This window comes from Astatotilapia calliptera, chromosome 6 (genome assembly GCF_900246225.1).
Source record: "Astatotilapia calliptera chromosome 6, fAstCal1.2, whole genome shotgun sequence".
NCBI classification, from domain to species: Eukaryota; Metazoa; Chordata; class Actinopteri; order Cichliformes; family Cichlidae; genus Astatotilapia; species Astatotilapia calliptera.
In genome coordinates, this window is record NC_039307.1 from 22,659,274 (window position 1) to 22,677,044 (window position 17,771).

At 40.3% G+C, this 17,771-nt stretch overlaps 2 protein-coding genes across 2 annotated transcripts; one reads left to right on the forward strand and one right to left on the reverse strand.

Moving 5' to 3' along the window:
- Window positions 1-347: 347 nt before the first annotated feature.
- LOC113023298 (extracellular superoxide dismutase [Cu-Zn]) lies at window positions 348-2,347 on the reverse strand. The gene is made up of 2 exons (XM_026169322.1): window positions 2,223-2,347; window positions 348-1,677 (listed from the first exon to the last, which is right to left on the reverse strand). Exons 1-2 carry the CDS (start codon window positions 2,234-2,236, stop codon window positions 1,044-1,046), a joined length of 648 nt encoding a protein of 215 aa, XP_026025107.1. The 5' UTR covers window positions 2,237-2,347; the 3' UTR covers window positions 348-1,043.
- A 1,988-nt stretch (window positions 2,348-4,335) lies between these two features.
- Window positions 4,336-17,459, forward strand: LOC113024241 (pre-mRNA-splicing factor ATP-dependent RNA helicase DHX15). Its single transcript, XM_026171126.1, has 14 exons — window positions 4,336-4,576; window positions 6,492-6,834; window positions 8,400-8,593; window positions 8,694-8,853; window positions 9,751-9,969; window positions 10,088-10,255; window positions 10,821-10,907; window positions 11,084-11,233; window positions 11,927-12,035; window positions 12,130-12,321; window positions 15,289-15,411; window positions 16,136-16,326; window positions 16,706-16,875; window positions 16,978-17,459. The coding sequence occupies exons 1-14, from the start codon at window positions 4,512-4,514 to the stop codon at window positions 17,093-17,095; spliced, it is 2,289 nt and encodes a 762-aa protein (XP_026026911.1). The 5' UTR covers window positions 4,336-4,511; the 3' UTR covers window positions 17,096-17,459.
- The last annotated feature ends 312 nt before the right edge of the window (window positions 17,460-17,771 follow it).

The window sequence follows — 17,771 nt, forward strand, 5'->3', positions numbered from 1 at the left end:
GGAATTGGAAAGCATTTGCTTCCTTCTACTCCTTTTCGAACAGGAAATGGTCAGTATTTTATGGGGGATCAGTCTGTGGAGTTTATTTAATATAATGGCTTCTTTATTTCATACCCATTTTTTAATATTTATTAACATTTGTTACTTATATGTTGGAAATAAAGATTTCATTCCTTTTATTCATTCAAATATGAGATGAGAGAGATGATGAGATAGCCTTTATTTGTCAGTTGCAGGTCTTTTGCCCACAACCGAGATGACAGACCTTGCCGACCGTACATACAATACACAAACATCACATTGGGGAGACAGGTCAGGCTAGGTAGCGAGGAAAAAAAACATCGAAATGTGTAACACAAAAGGATAATACAGGAATGCACAGATATCAACACACCATGTGTTAAATGCTATACGACAGCATGCTACTGTGTAAATTAAGACAGTCTCGGTTGTTTCTTTTATCTGACCTAATTTATTGACAGACATTTGATAATTACAAGAGTCATTTCTCGAAGCTCCTCCTGAAATATAACACACTGACATCTTGATCTTATTTTTTTTATTAGAAAATTTGTACAAATTACCTTTTGTTTTTGACTTTAAAAACCATTGTATTTGTATGCATTTTTATGTATTCTGTATTTATTTATTTTTACACAAGACCACAGCTACGACTAACTAACTTCGAGCTACAAAGACAGCACAGCTGAGGCTGATGGTACTGAAATTTATTTCAATAATTTTGGTCACAACTTAAGGACCAGGATAAGCTGAGAGGTGAATCTGATGATGGAGCCAAAGGAAAAGCAGTCCAATCATATATTTGGTTTGTTGATACTCCAACCAACCAACTGTACCATTACTAATATTGAACACCATAATTATGCTAATTTGTAGTAAGAAAACTCTTGAACAATTATTAAAGCATGTTTCTAATACTTCTAAGAAGCTACTATGCATTTTGGCAGGATGTGGGTTTAACCACCTCGTTATTTTTTTTCTTGGTATCAAACTGGAAGTAGAGTATAGCACACTACTGTAGGTTAATTCCTCCTCAGCCGCCTGGAGTACTGCTTAAAGTTCATATTCCAGAGATTGGGGGACGAAACCCCAATAATACAGCATGCGAGCCTTCGGCCTGCGTTTCCATGCAGCAGGCTCCCAGCGTCTCCACCACGCCCTAAGTCGTCTATCTTTTCATGAATCACCACTGCTCTCCCAAACACAGACAGGCTTCCAAACAGTGTTGCATCAGATTCTAGCATTGTATTAATCTTCCCTTGCTGGGGCTCAAAGTTTCCAAAGTCTCCAGGGTGGTTAGGGTGATTTACACCATATGGATTGTAGTGGCCACCGGTGGAGTCACATCCCCGGCTCAGGTCTCCATACTGATGGATGTGCACCGCTCTGGGCTCCGGACTGCCGTCTCTGGGGAAGCCACTAAACCGGAGAAGGACCTTGACTTTCTCCTGAGGATGATCCTGCTTGAACAACACATGGCCGTACACTTTGGGCAGGTCCTCCGGGAGAGAGGTGCTGGGTCTCACCTTGCAGACTGCATACAGGGTGCCGTTGTTCTGCAAGACCTCTGGAGCCAATGTGTCGCTGGATGCTAAGACACATTGTTGACAGCCTGCCAGCAAAACCAACAAAGCAGCTTCCAGTATACCCACTGACCTGTAAGATATTAAAAAAAAAATTAGGACAAGACCCCTCTGGCATGAAGGACAATTAGTGACTATAGACCAATTAAGGCAATATCTAGATTGTTCACCTTGGTAAAAAAAAAAAAAACGTCCTGCTATTGCATTTCACAATACAGCAGTACATTCAGAAATATTGTTATTGTTAAGAATCCACACTGGGGAAGCTATAATTATGTAATTATTATCGCTAACATGTTATGTAACTGCTAAAACTCAACTCTACACAGGGTTTAAACGAGCCTCTCTTATATCATAGAACAATTTTACATAATTTTTATTTACAATCTCCATCTGCATCTAGGTATAAGGTGTACTTTAATTTACATTAATGTAAAACTTCAGTGTTTCTAAGTCTGAGGACAAAGTGGCACTCAAAAGCTTCTCAGTTAATGTTTTTCTGACGATGTTTTTAGGCGCACACAACATCGCCCAAAAGTACAAGTGGTTAACTACAGACTAAATGTCGCAGGAATGCAAATAAAGTTAAGTACACAGTGCCAAACAAAGTCCACTTACGCGTATCGATGCATGGTCACCTGTAAAAGGCGCAGAAAAGGCTGTAAATTAAACGTAATGGTTTTCACAAGCCGAGCGCTGCAGTCTGCAGGGTGAGGATGCAAAGCGTTTTCAAACAATGTTGTATAAACTCTTGTGAACAAATGGGCGTTGCTGTTTGGCGAGGGTGGAGCAAGGGACTTGACAAGTCTTTTGATGATTTGATGAGTAAATCTCGAAATATTCGACCCCGTTACATTACCGTTCAGTTTGTGGGTAACAACAGAAAATGAAATATTTTATTGTTCTCACGTGGTATCACACGGAGTCATTTTAACAAACCCAGGACGTTTTGCCTGATAAGAGCATAATCACGTCTGTGTAAACTCGATTCATAGAAACCTTAACGCTCAATGTACCACGTTCTCCAACCACGTTTGTCCGTGATTTGGGAGAGGGCGCAAACTGACAGGGTCAGCCTGATGTTGCTTGTGTCGCACTTGTGCCCATTATTATTATTATTATTATTATTATTATTATTATTATTATTATTATTATTATTATTTAAAATGAAAGGGCAGCACAGAGTCCTATGAAAAACTAAGTACATCTATTACTGCTCCCACAGGAATTAAGAGCAGCCAGATGTTCCTAATCAAATACACTTGATAGTCAATCGTCAGAAAGTGTGAGCACCTCCATAAAAGCCAGTTTGTTGGTCTGGAGCATTCAGGTGCCGCAGTCTTCCCAGGAGTGGATATCCCAGCAAATGTATACATAAGTTCATAAATGTATTAAGAATAAATAGCTAAATAAAACAAGAGCAGTTAGCATGTTAAATGTTTACATTCATGGCAATACAAATAGAAAAAGCCTGAACAAGTATGGCTTGTTTGGAAGGGTGTCAAGGACAAAGTGTCTTCTTTCCAGGAAAACCATGACAGCACAACTTAGGTTTACAAAGCTGAACAAATCACAACTCCTGTAGAACAATGTCCTTTGGACAGATTGGAGCAGAGTGGAGATGTTAGGCAATAATGCAAAGTGCCACATTTGGTGAAAACCAAACATAGCATATCAGCACAAACACTTCAGGGGTGATGATTTGCAGTAGTTTGCAGCCACAGGGCCTGGGCACCTTGCAGTCAGTTGACCATAAAGTCCTCTGTATACCAAAGTATTCAGTAGTCAAATGTGAGCCCATCTTAGCCAAAAAACTGATCATGCAACAGGACAATGAATCCAAGGAGACCTGCAAATCTACAGTAGAATGTCTGACAAAGTAAAGAATTGTAGTGTTGCAATGGCCGGTGTGTCATGTACTGATATAGCTATGTCTTAAGGTGATGACCTTTGAACCGGATGTTGTTGTCCGAGGGAAGCCCCGTTAAGTGGCTAGTTGTAAGATGGACAGTGTTCAATAAAGCAACGTAAAGACCGTGCTTTATGTCCTGATTCAATTCAGAGTGCTCTGCCTAATTTAGTAATAAGGTGAGCATACAACAGGTGTGGTGGGGCGTTACGAGAGCTGTGCATGAACCAATGAATGCAAACCTCAATGAAATGAAGCACTCTGCAGAGTCGGCCATAATTCCTCCACAGTGATATATGACACTAGGACTTTATAGAACCCATGGGAAAACCTTTCATATGACTTTAAAGTAGAATAAAAAATATTTTTGATCTATGCTCAATCATCCAGGTAAGTAAATCTGTACTGTTTATAAGGTTTCGGTGGATGAGTGACAAAATGTTTCTCCCACTGAAAACGTTACATCCATATGAACACTAAAATATATATATATATAATTTTGTTAACTGTAATAGATTAGGCCTAGAATTTTCCCCCAGTGACACACTATAAGCCCCTACCACCACTTCTAAAACATCTGTTTTCGTAATAATAAATAGATGTGCCTGATTTTCTGTGTGATACGATTATCAAATTCATTGTTTAAGGACCAGTAGCTCAAACAAATGGGCAAAAAACGTGTTTTTATTTGCTTATTTTTAATGTGCCAAATTTCTTTGAAATCCAATAGAAAATAAAAAGTATTATATGGTTATATGACTATATATAGAGCATTAATAATAATAAGTGAAAATCCATTTGAAAGAGATTGCCGTGGAAACACCAGTGAAGACTCCACAACAGTAGGTGGCGCTTGCTGAAATTGTGTTACACAAATACGAAAAGAAGAAAACACTTCGGTCGGAGAACTTGCAGCACAGGAATCAGGAAATATAACCTGCCGGGTAGACCTGTGCCCGCGTTAATTGTTTCACAGAAAGCCACATTTTACCTTTAAGATGTCAAAAAGACATCGTTTGGATTTGGGTGATGACTACTCCTCCAGCAAGAAGAGGTCCGACGGGTGAGTGAAGTCCCACAGTTATCGCTCTCAAACTAGTCGGGTACAAGCTAACTGCTAGCTGCCGCTCTCGGTCACCATGGATGGAAGATGGGAGCTGAGAAAATATAACCCTAAGCTGCTCATGCTGCAGCTCTGCTTTATTCGCTGTTTCTTGATAGCACCTGAATGATCGTGCAGCGCGAACAGAAACGTGCTAAGTGCTTGTATTAAAAAAAAAAATACCGTAGACGTTGGGCTAACAAACGAAGCATCAACGTTACCTTCATCGTAGCGGGGGCACGTGTGTTTGGCTAACGTTAACATAGCTCCTTATCTAACCCGTGTTGGTTCATCTAGCCAGCCGTGGCTTCGATTTAAAAGACTGTGATTTGGTTCTTAAAATAGCCATCTAATGTTGTACTATACTAGCTGCGAATTAAAATTGTCCTTGGCGCCGATTAAGCTAGCAGAAACTTTAGCGTCTCTTAGCACTCACATGTTTTACGTTGTGCTCGTGTGTGTTTATTTCAGTGAAAACCTCCACAACAGACTTACAGATGCGAAAGAAATCGTGGCAATTCTTTTTAAATTTGCAGGATTTCATTGAGATTGACTGTTCAAACTACCAGTAAAAGTAGGCTAAATATTGACAGTTTGCAAATAAGTAAATTGTGACCCATTTTTATATATATATATAAACTTCAAAGCCCTCAAAGTATTTGATGTGATGTTAGAAACATTTGCTGTAGCTGTGTGTGCTTGTTAAACTGACAGTGTGCACCCACTGCAGATATGTCAGTATCTGTCTAAATGCAAAAGTAAACGTCAGGTAGTTTAGAAGTGGCACTGCTATAAGATCATAATTTAAACAGACTAGTGTCAGGTTCGTATTATAACTTTAAAATATCACAACACAAAATCATAAGTATGAGGACAGCGATGTAGAATGCAAAGGAGTGACAGTTGGGTTCAAGGTGGGCGTGGGATTACACCAGGGATCGGTTCTGAGCTCCTGCCATGGTGATGGACAGACTGACAGATGAGTTCAGGCAGGATCCTCTGTGGACTATGATAACAGAGGATGGATCTGCAGAGAGCAGGTGGAGGAGAGTCTGGATAGAAAAAGAATGAAAGTCAGTAGAACTAAGACAGAATACATGTGTGCGTGAATGAGAGGGAGACAAGTGGAAAGGTGGAGTTACAAGTAGTAGAGATGGTAAAGATGGATGAGTTTAAATAGCTATGAACTGAGGAAAAGAAATGTGAAGAAGAGAGTGCAGGTAGAGTGGTGTGGGTGGAGACCAGTGTCAGGGGTGGTGTGAGACAGAAGGATGGAAGCAAGAGTGAAAGGGGACATTTATGAGACAGTTGTGTAACCTGCTATGACTCTGATTTGGACATGGTGGCACTGACAGAAAGGTAGGTGGCTGAGCTGGTGATGTCAGGTTTTTATTAAGAGTGACCAGAATAGGCAGTGCATTAGAGGGACAGCTCAGGTTAAGCAGTTTGGAGACGAGGCAGAAAGAGGAGGGATAGTAGATATATTGCACAAACGATGTTGAGTATGATGTTTCCAAGCATGAGGGAATCAGGAGGACCCCAGACGAGGTTCATGGATGTAGTGAAGGAGGACTTCATTACATCCATGGGTAGTGTAGTGGGTGCGATAGAGGAGGATGCAAGGGATAGGGTGAGATGGAGGCTCACTATGGCAAATAAATTTGCAATAGGCTGTCATTTAGTGCCTATCAATTAAAGTGGTGAAAAGGTCGGTAGACAGTTTAAACATGTTGAACGCATCAAGCATGCTTGAATATGGGAAACATTGGACAATGTCCCAACTTTACTCTCATTGCCCTGAGATTGCAAACTGTAACCTGATTATTTCTTTTACAATTAGAATGTTGACAATGATGTGCTGTTCTAATGTTGACAGGAGAGACCGGGACCGTGACAGAGACCGTGAGGACCGTTCGAGGGATAGGGACCGAGACAGAGACCGTGATCGGGACAGAGACCGGGACAGAGAACCAAAGCCATCTAGTGCCCCATCTAACAGCACACCCGCTGCTTCAGCCTTACCACCGCTCAAGCAAATGGTCCTACAACAGCAGATCAACCCATTCACCAACCTGCCCCATACTCCCCGCTACTATGAGATCCTGAAGAAGAGGCTACAGCTTCCAGTGTGGGAGTACAAGGAAAGCTTCACCGACATCATCACACGTCACCAAAGCTTTGTGCTTGTTGGAGAGACTGGCTCCGGCAAGACAACACAGGTATGAAGTCAAGTGCATTGGTGCGTCTCTTATGTGTCAGTAATCTTGTGCTACCCTTACTGAAAAAAGCCAACAGTGTGATGTAGAGCTGGGCGATAGAACGATAACGATATGTATCGCGATATAACTTTTACTCGATAGAGAAATTAAGCTATCGCGATAGACCTCGCCGCTCTTGTCCTCAAAAAAAAAAAAAAAAAAAGGTCAGCCAATCCAAATTAAGTAGCGCAGAGCCGAACCAATCACAGCCGCAGCGTCACGTCGCGTGACTTGTTACGTACAGCACAAGTGCCAAGCCGCACGTGTGTTTGTTTGGGAAGCAGCCAGCGGGTAATGGAGCCAGTGCGTAATGGAGGAAATGAGTGTGCCGACTAGAAAAATCAACCGAGCGTGACCGAAGAGAAAACAGATGATGGTTCCAATGCCGGAGAGATTGTCAAACGGAAGAGCCATAGAAGTTCCGTAGTTTGAAGGTATTTCGGCTATTTCAAGTCTGACAAAAATAGAGTAGCGTGCACTGTAAATTGTGCCGAAAGCAAGTCTGGAAATACAATAAACTGGTGCATGCGTCACACTGTGCGCCACGTTATTGTTTCGGTGAAATGAATTTCTACAATACTGTTACTGTTAATTCTACTCTGCAGTGTTTAAATGCTTACATATACACACAGTTACTGTCCCTCCACACATACGACTCGGTTCTGCTTCTATGCCCCAGCTTTGTTTACTTTTTCCCACCGAGGCTTCTAGACTTCTGATTGGCCAACATTTCGGCACGGTTAGGAATCTAGCGCCACCTGCTGCTTTGGCATGTTCATAGCAGCGTTTTCCTTCATTTCTCCCTTTATGTGTGGACGGGATTATTTTTTAAAACGAAAACGGAAAATCTCAGTTTTCAAAAATACCCGTGTACGTGTGGACGTAGCCTCAGTCTCTGACTGGAAGCGCTAATTCGTCATTCGGCTTTTGTCAGACTAAAGTAACTGTTAAAGCTGTTTGAAAAGCTCAGCTATACAACAAGGAGAGATTGAGAATTTCCTTTTAGTTCTCAGTTTATTTGATATTGACAAAAGTTAGTCAGTTTTGTCTGTTCTTCTGTAAAACGAACTAAGATTTATTTTTAGAATTAATATTTTGTTTCTAAGTGGAATTGACAATTTAGTCTGTTTCGTTTGTTCTATTTTGAAACTTAAACGCTTTAGCGGCTGCCTTTTGTGTAGTTTGCAATATTTGCCTTTATTTATCTGAAAAAGTCTCATGTTCCTTAAGTACATCTACCCTGTTGAACTTATTATGGGAAATAAATATTTAAATAAAAACAAGCTGCTGATTATTTCACATTTTACTTGTGAGCAACGGCACATTTAAATCTTACAAATATAGTTATTTGGCTTATATCGTGATAGATATCGTTATCGCCTGAAATGAAAAAAACATATCGTGATATGAAAAAATCTCATATCGCCCAGCTCTAGTGTGATGGCACAGTGTAAATGCATATCTTTTTTTTTTTAAAATTGATTTGGTTTTATTAGATTCTCTGCAACCTTTGATTAAATCTGCAGATCCCACAGTGGTGTGTGGATATGGTTAGAAGCTTGCCTGGTCCTAAGCGGGCAGTAGCCTGTACTCAGCCCAGAAGAGTAGCAGCCATGAGTGTGGCTCAGAGGGTGGCGGACGAAATCGACGTCATGCTTGGACAGGAAGTTGGCTACTCCATCCGATTTGAGGATTGTAGCTCTGCCAAGACTATATTAAAGTAAGTGGTGCTGTGAGTGAATGAGATGGTTTGATTCAGAGAATCTGCTTTTCACTGGCACAGAGCAGCCCAGCCTAACAAAGCATTGTTGTTTCTTCAGGTACATGACAGACGGTATGTTGTTAAGAGAGGCCATGAATGACCCACTGCTGGAACGATATGGTGTGATCATTCTGGATGAGGCTCATGAGAGAACTCTGGCCACAGACATCCTGATGGGAGTACTGAAAGAAGTGGTTCGTCAGAGATCAGATCTGAAGGTATTTTTTTTTTTTTCTTCACCCAAGTGGGATGTAATTTTAATGTATCTATGTCTTTACAAACAGGTGCTTCCTAGATTAAAAAAAACCAAAAAAAAACCCCCAACTAATCTAGCTGATTTAAAAACAAGATTTAATTTCTACTCAGAATATTTAAAACATTTAGTAAGGAAAACAAAAGCAGGTGTGCCAGGTGAATTATGCTTCTTTCTAGTTGCCTCAGAAGTTGGATGTTGGATTTAGGAGTGACACCACTCACAAGTTGAGTATGTTCCAGTAGTAAAGTTAGAAACGCAACGAGCAGCAGGATTTGATTAGCCATTCATGCATCAGTAGGAAATGGACAGTTCAGTAGGAAATATCACTAATGGAGCATGTCAATGGTCATTAGCCATGTTAAATTAAGCAGTGTCTACTGGAGGTGGCCTTTGATGCTTGCCATGGTTGTAATTTGTTATCACTTTAGTTATCCCCAGAAAATGTAATTTTGCACACAAAGCTGGATTGGATGTGGCCACTAAAGACGCTGGTTAGAATTCCAACCAGGGACAAAGACCAGAAGAGACAGGAAGTCAGAAATTGGGACAGTGTGGAGAATCTGGTCAATGTAAAAAAACAAAACAAAAAAGAAACCTGGGGTAGGCTAAAACCTCCACTTTTAGAGGTTTCTGGTGTGATGTGAAGTTGTGTGAATGACAGAAGAAAATGCAGATGGGGTATTTAATGTATAGAGAAGGATGATTGCATACATAGGAATTTTCATAAAAGCTCCATCTTTTGTTACCATGTAATAACATTAAGAGCACTATACAGCTAATATCATACAGAGATGATACCATTGCAGATATTTGTAAGATTTAACTATTTTATATACCCACATATAAACTTTGTGTGCAGGTGATTGTCATGAGTGCCACACTAGATGCTGGGAAGTTCCAGGTGTACTTTGACAGCTGTCCTCTTCTAACTATTCCTGGACGTACACATCCTGTTGAGATCTTTTACACTCCGGAGCCAGAGCGGGACTACCTTGAGGCAGCAATCCGTACTGTCATCCAGATTCATATGTGTGAGGAAGAGGAAGGTGATTGTCTTCTCTTCCTCACCGGTCAAGAGGTAAAGCTCATAATTCTCAGGTTACAGTTCCAGTAGACTTTAATTTGAAGCAGCACACCCTCCACTGATTCAAAATGCAAGGTTATAATACTTTTTTTTTTTTTTTTTTTTCTTTCAGGAAATTGATGAGGCATGCAAACGGATCAAGCGTGAGGTAGATGACCTGGGTCCTGAGGTCGGAGACATCAAAATCATTCCACTGTATTCCACGTTGCCTCCACAGCAGCAACAAAGAATCTTTGAGCCTCCTCCTCCAAGGAAGCCAAATGGTGCAATAGGAAGAAAGGTACAAGTTTGAAATAAAGTCAAGGAGATTAAGGTTTTAAAATGCATTTCCTGTAAATTTGCTGAAGGTATTACATTCGCAGATGGTTTTTAAGGCTAGTGGAGAATAATGATGACCAATAATATTCATTTTGTACATCGGTTTTAAAGTTATTGCAGTTTCACGTCATTTACATAGTTGTCTTTATTATCTCAATAGCCTGCATTGTAAGATGTAGGTTGTTGTTGTTTTTTGACTGACACTAGGGGGCACTAAAGTATTCCTGAAGTCTGATTCTGGGATGCAAATGTTACCCTGTGTGTATTACAAATGGAAAGAAAAGAAACTGATTTCTGATAATGCACAGTAGATCAGACCAAGGATAATATATAACAGAATTCTTATGTCTTTAAGAAAAATGCACATTCAGGCCATTTGTGGCAAATAAAAAGTGCCAATACTGTGCTGTGGCCTAAATATAATGGATGAGTTTTGCTTTTGTGTGCAGAAACCCCTTTTAAACAAACAAACAGATTCTCACCTATCAGGTTTCAAATATTTTACATCACTTTGCTTCTTCCCTCAGGTTGTGGTGTCGACAAACATCGCTGAGACTTCTCTAACAATTGATGGCGTGGTGTTTGTCATTGACCCTGGATTTGCCAAACAAAAGGTAGACCAAAAGTGACTCACCTGATTGCTCAGCTTTATGATTAGTTTGGTCTCAAGTGATGTGAAAGTGACTGAAATGTAGATGTTTATGATTTTGTTTTTTGTTTTTTTCATCTCATTGTAGTAATCTATCATGAGAGCTGTTGTACCTAAACATGCTTTGCCACGTGTGTCTAGGTGTACAATCCTCGAATCAGAGTGGAGTCTCTGCTCGTTACAGCCATCAGTAAAGCTTCTGCCCAGCAGAGGGCAGGACGAGCTGGAAGAACACGTCCAGGGAAATGCTTCCGTCTCTACACAGAGAAGGCCTACAAAACAGAGATGCAGGCAAGTGATTTTGTTGTTGTTGTTGTTGAGGTTTGGATAAAGGCATCGTAAACTGTGAAGGACCTTGTATGTCCTTCACAGGGGACACACAGATTTTCAAATGCACCTGAAATTTTGGTTTGGAGGCTTTTGCAAAGAAGCGGCAGTGTGAGTCACAGAAGCCCAAAATGACATCAGCTCATCAAATGAAAGGAAACTTTATACCGAATACTGAGTTATGCTGGACTAACCTGATTCCTGAAACATTGAAATAAAGTTATATTGTAGTAAACTTTCCTAAATTAGAGGCATGCCATCAGACTGCTGCCTTCATATGGATGCAGCAGTGTCAAGAAGTAAGAGTTTACACAGTGTAAATACTGCAGACGTCACTTCACATTCATGATCATTTGTAGATCACGCGGATTGCTTGAATGGTGATCACTCAAGCACAAAGATTTAAACTCTTTGCTGCCTTCGAAGTGAACAATCTGCCATATAAATTCAGCGTTATGTCTTCTCCACAGTTTGCCCTTGTACATAGGTCGCTCATGTTGTGTGACAAAGCCTCTCAGACATTATGCTAAGAGCTCTGCCCTTGTTAGCACCTCATATCCCCTCACTTCACCACATCAGGTTAATCTTTGTGCTGCTCGCTCCTTCTTCAGGATAACAACATTCATTATATTTGACTTTATTATCGTCCCTTTTTAGGATAACACATACCCTGAGATTCTTCGCTCAAACTTGGGATCTGTAGTGCTTCAGCTTAAAAAGCTGGGTATTGATGACCTTGTCCACTTTGACTTCATGGATCCACCTGGTAAGTCAGCCTGCAGTCTTATTGTGAACTGTAAGTAGTCCTTTTATGCTAGTTAGCCATGGCTAGCTGACCTCACAGTCTCTCCTCCATGCAGCTCCTGAGACGTTGATGAGGGCCCTTGAGCTGCTTAACTACCTGGCAGCTCTCAACGATGACGGTGACCTGACGGAGCTGGGCTCCATGATGGCAGAATTTCCTCTGGACCCCCAACTGGCAAAGATGGTCATTGCGAGCTGCGAGTTTAACTGCTCCAACGAGATCCTTTCCATTACTGCCATGCTGTCAGGTAATGCCCAGGACTGGGCTGACATCTTACTTGCCTGTTGTAGGCCAAGTCCCTTTGGGTTAACACTTCTGATTACAGGTAGTGTTAAAAATAATCCCAATGTACGTCCAGTTTGTGCACATTTTCTACTCTAAACCAGCCATTCCCAAAGTCAAGAGTGCTGCGGCCCATTTAAAACACAGAATATCCCACGGGGCCCACCAAGTCTTATCTATCTCTTGCATAATAAATTTACTGAATAATGATGAGATGTATAGAAAGCTTATTAAAGAGGTGCTATTATCCTTTTCTTTATTCTGTCTCATGTATAAAAGGTACTGTCAAACTGAGGGATGCTCATAGAGCTGGGCGATATGAGATTTTTTCATATCACGATATGTTTTTTTCATTTCAGGCGATAACGATATCTATCACGATATAAGCCAAATAACTATATTTGTAAGATTTAAATGTGCCGTTGCTCACAATAAAATGTGAAATAATCAGCAGCTTGTTTTTATTTAAATATTTATTTTCCATAATAAGTTCAACAGGGTAGATGTACTTAAGGAACATGAGACTTTTTCAGATAAATAAAGGCAAATATTGCAAACTACACAAAAGGCAGCCGCTAAAGCGTTTAAGTTTCAAAATAGAACAAACAAAACAGACTAAATTGTCAATTCCACTTAGAAACAAAATATTAATTCTAAAAATAAATCTTAGTTTGTTTTACAGAAGAACAGACAAAACTGACTAACTTTTGTCAATATCAAATAAACTGAGAACTAAAAGGAAATTCTCAATCTCTCCTTGTTGTATAGCTGAGCTTTTCAAACAGTTTTAACAGTTACTTTAGTCTGACAAAAGCCGAATGACGAATTAGCGCTTCCAGTCAGAGACTGAGGCTACGTCCACACGTACACGGGTATTTTTGAAAACTGAGATTTTCCGTTTTCGTTTTAAAAAATAATCCCGTCCACACATAAAGGGAGAAATGAAGGAAAACGCTGCTATGAACATGCCAAAGCAGCAGGTGGCGCTAGATTCCTAACCGTGCCGAAATGTTGGCCAATCAGAAGTCTAGAAGCCTCGGTGGGAAAAAGTAAACAAAGCTGGGGCATAGAAGCAGAACCGAGTCGTATGTGTGGAGGGACAGTAACTGTGTGTATATGTAAGCATTTAAACACTGCAGAGTAGAATTAACAGTAACAGTATTGTAGAAATTCATTTCACCGAAACAATAACGTGGCGCACAGTGTGACGCATGCACCAGTTTATTGTATTTCCAGACTTGCTTTCGGCACAATTTACAGTGCACGCTACTCTGTTTTTTGTCAGACTTGAAATAGCCGAAATACCTTCAAACTACAGAACTTCTATGGCTCTTCCGTTTGACAATCTCTCCGGCATTGGAACCATCATCTGTTTTCTCTTCGGTCACGCTCGGTTGATTTTTCTAGTCGGCACACTCATTTCCTCCATTACGCGCTGGCTCCATTACCCGCTGGCTGCTTCCCAAACAAACACACGTGCGGCTTGGCACTTGTGCTGTACCTAACAAGTCACGTGACGTGACGTGACGTTGCGGCTGTGATTGGTTCGGCTCTGCGCTACTTAATTTGGATTGGCTGACCTTTTCTTTTTTTTTTTCTTTTTTTTTTTTAGGACAAGAGCGGCGAGGTCTATCGCGATAGCTTAATTTCTCTATCGAGTAAAAGTTATATCGCGATACATATCGTTATCGTTCTATCGCCCAGCTCTAGATGCTCATATTGAATAGGCTAAAGTTTTAAAAGCAAAGATCCACATTTGTGTGAACAAACCTTGTGAGACACAATCTTGAACTTCAGACTGCTCTAAATGATTTCCTCTTGATTTCTGAGGTTTTTCCCCTACTCCTGGCTTTGTTTGATTTCAATGAGAGCAGATAACGTTAATATGATTATCTAAGCCACGTAGCTCTGGCTGTGAGGACATCAGCCCCCATCAGAATTGAGGGGTAACAAATGAATAATAAACTGACTCATGCAAAGCTGCTCTTGTAGAGACCAAAAAAAGAGATCTGGGGGTCACTTATGCCCCTTTTAAGATTTAACAACTAAGCGCTGACTTAATGTTTACGGAAGTACTCAGAAAACAAGTGCAGATCGTTTGTAGTGCCTTGTCCAGGATTATGACAACTGAACAGGCTGATATTTCAGATGCTTGTCAATACATATATGACACATTTCATGCCAGTATTAGTCACAACTGATGTTATTTATATTGAATCATATATTCATCAGGGTGGTTTGTTGGAGAGTTTATTTTTGATTTTAGTACAAATAAGGAAATAATGAATCAGTTGGAAAAAGACAATAAAATACTCATATTTCTGTTTTGTTTTTTTGCCACAGGCATGTAGGTCAATACGACTTCATATATTAAGTCTTAACTTTAAATCTCAGGTTTTTGTTTGGTTTTTTTTTTTCTTGCATTTTTGTTAATAGAAAGCAAGTTTTTCACGAGTGCTTCATCATTAAAGAAAGTGGATAGGGCAGGCACCACTTGGACGTTTTTCATATTTATTGAATTTTCTTTTTTGAAGTAACACTTTAAAAATTAATGTTGCACTGTAGAGTAACATGTAGCTCAGATGTGTTTCAGTCTTCCACTTACTAAAAGGCCTAACACTCATGTAGCTAAAGTAAGATCTGTGAGTTTTGGAAAGGTTCAACTTTGTTGGTGTCCCTAACACTCTGCAGCTGTGTGAAAACTCTTGTTTTACAGATGTGGTTAAATGACCCCTCTCTACGAGCTAGTAACCATTACAGTTGGGAATGACCATGAGAACAGACTGCAGCTCCCTCTTATAGAGCTTGTGGTCCTGCCCTGTCCCAAGCAGTGTCGAGTGCCCTAGCATCATAGGCTTTGCTGCATTTTTCTGTGAATGTTTGACTCATCCCTATGGGCGGCTTTGTTGGGGCCCATACCAACCTTGTTTAGTCCCACAGTGTTTTGTCCGTCCTACGGAGGCTAAGAAGGCAGCAGACGAGTCCAAGATGAGGTTTGCTCACATTGATGGAGACCACTTGACGCTGCTCAACGTCTATCACGCCTTCAAACAAAGTGAGCATCAGTCCACGTTTTATTTGGATTTCTGCATGATGAAGTTAAACCTGCATTAATTTGTTTTTTTTGTTGTTGTTTTTTTTACACACACTTTATGGTCAGCAGAATAAGATGAAAGTGCAACATATGAGCTTTTAAAGCTAAAGAAAACGTGCTGAAGAAAGATGTGTTTATAATGGAGCAGTAGAGTGGTTGAATGTTATATGATATGTGAGCATTCGTACAGAAAAATACAGTAGATGAATACAATGAGAGTTGTTAAAACAGTCACAGGTGGCTTCTGGATAACCAGCCTGAGCAGAGATTTCAAAGACAGCACTGACTCTGCTGACCAGATTTCCTCAGGCAGTTTATTCCAATGCTTCAGGGATCTGACTGTGAATGTTCCTGGAAACAGCTGAACCTCTCTGTTACATACAGGCTAGTATGCAACAGAGAGGTTTGAGGTGTTGTGTGACAAGACTCAAATGTATAATCTATTGAGAGCTACTGAGGTGACAGGAATATGCGTTTTTGTGTCCTCATGCATCATTTTGGTTTAAAATGACTAATTCAGTACATGATTTGTAGACATTTATGCTTGAAAACATGTTTCATCTGACATATTTTAAAGATAAAGAGTCATGATCTATTTTTTATTAACAACTCATTTGGGGATTAGTTCAATTTTGATGATCTAGTTAGCACCTTAGACTTGAATGTGTCTCATGCCTTTTTCCAGACCATGAGTCTAACCAGTGGTGCTATGACAACTTTGTCAACTACCGCTCGCTGATGTCTGCCGACAATGTGCGGCAGCAGCTGTCCAGGATCATGGACCGCTTCAACTTGCCTCGTCGGAGCACGGAGTTCACAAGCAGAGATTACTACATCAACATCCGACGGGCGCTCTGCACCGGCTTCTTCATGCAGGTGAGCAGACATAATAGATTTGGAGGAGGAGGAAGAAGAAGGAGCTTTGGGATGCTTTGAGGACGGTCTGTTGTTCAGTTTGGAATCAAACGCACATGAGTTTTGTTAAAACCTTTGCAGCCATAAACCGAGACACAGTACAGCGAAAAACGTGTATATTAGGAAAGCTGCTTTTGATTTTGAATGGATCTAAATTATTCTGTTACCCCAATTTTCTAATGATTGATTTATCTTTTCAGCCCAGGTAAAACAGATAATGTGGTCAGTGTTCCTCTCTGGCAGTAAACTGAAGTCTGCTATCAGCCTGTTAGTGGGCTTAGTGTTGAAAAGGATTTTATTGTTATCCTTTTTCAAATTATTCTTTTGGACCTCCCTGCAGGTGGCTCATTTGGAGCGCACAGGCCATTACCTCACAGTGAAAGACAACCAAGTGGTCCAGCTGCACCCATCTACAGTCCTGGACCACAAACCAGAGTGGGTGCTCTACAACGAGTTTGTCCTCACCACCAAGAACTACATCCGCACATGCACAGACATCAAGCCAGAGTGGTACGTGTACAGACAATAAGATCTCACTAAAAGCTGTTATTTTAACATGTGTTGCGTTAGCTGAATGACGGGGTCATCCATGTTCTCCTGTCTCTGTTACAGGCTGGTGAAGATTGCACCTCAGTACTACGAAATGAGTAACTTCCCACAATGTGAAGCTAAGCGACAGCTGGAGCGAATCATTGCCAAACTAGAGAGCAAAGAGTATTCCCAGTACTGAACAACAGCCAACAAGTGTCCTGGAAAAACAACTGCTTACTTTAGTTTTAGATCTTTCTCTCATTGTATCTTAATGTTTCAAATTTGACTTTTTGATTATTTTTAAATATTTTCTTTGCCCCCCCCCCCCCATCAATGTTAATTCTGTAACTACGTGTACCGTCAGATAAAATGTCAACAACAGTGGTTAGACCCGGTCGTAATTACTGAAACGGAATAACAAATGTGTTATTTAGATGTGGTTGAATTTTGTTTAGGAAACTGCTGAGTCATAAACGTTTGTGCTTGCTTTGTTTCTTTAAAACAATGAGCTTTGACTTCATTTCTCTGTATAAATTAATTAGTAAAGTCAGTTATCCGAAAGACAGTTTGATCCGTGGTTTTTGTGCTTTTGTCTAGGTGCTTTTGGTTGACTAAATATGGAAATGAAGGTTGGGTAAAGTGAATCAGTACTTGAACACCTGCTGTTTAAAAAAGAATGATCTACTTCAGTGCAGCGTTATGTTTATGCATAACATGACTTTAGAAATTCTGGGAAAATCCAATAAACGGTTTGGACTTCGACTCGGCCACAATATATTTTTTTAGGAACAAAAGGAAAGTAAAATGTAACAGATTTAATGAAACTCAGTTTATTGGAAATATAACACTAACAATAATTTCTCACCTGGAAATGG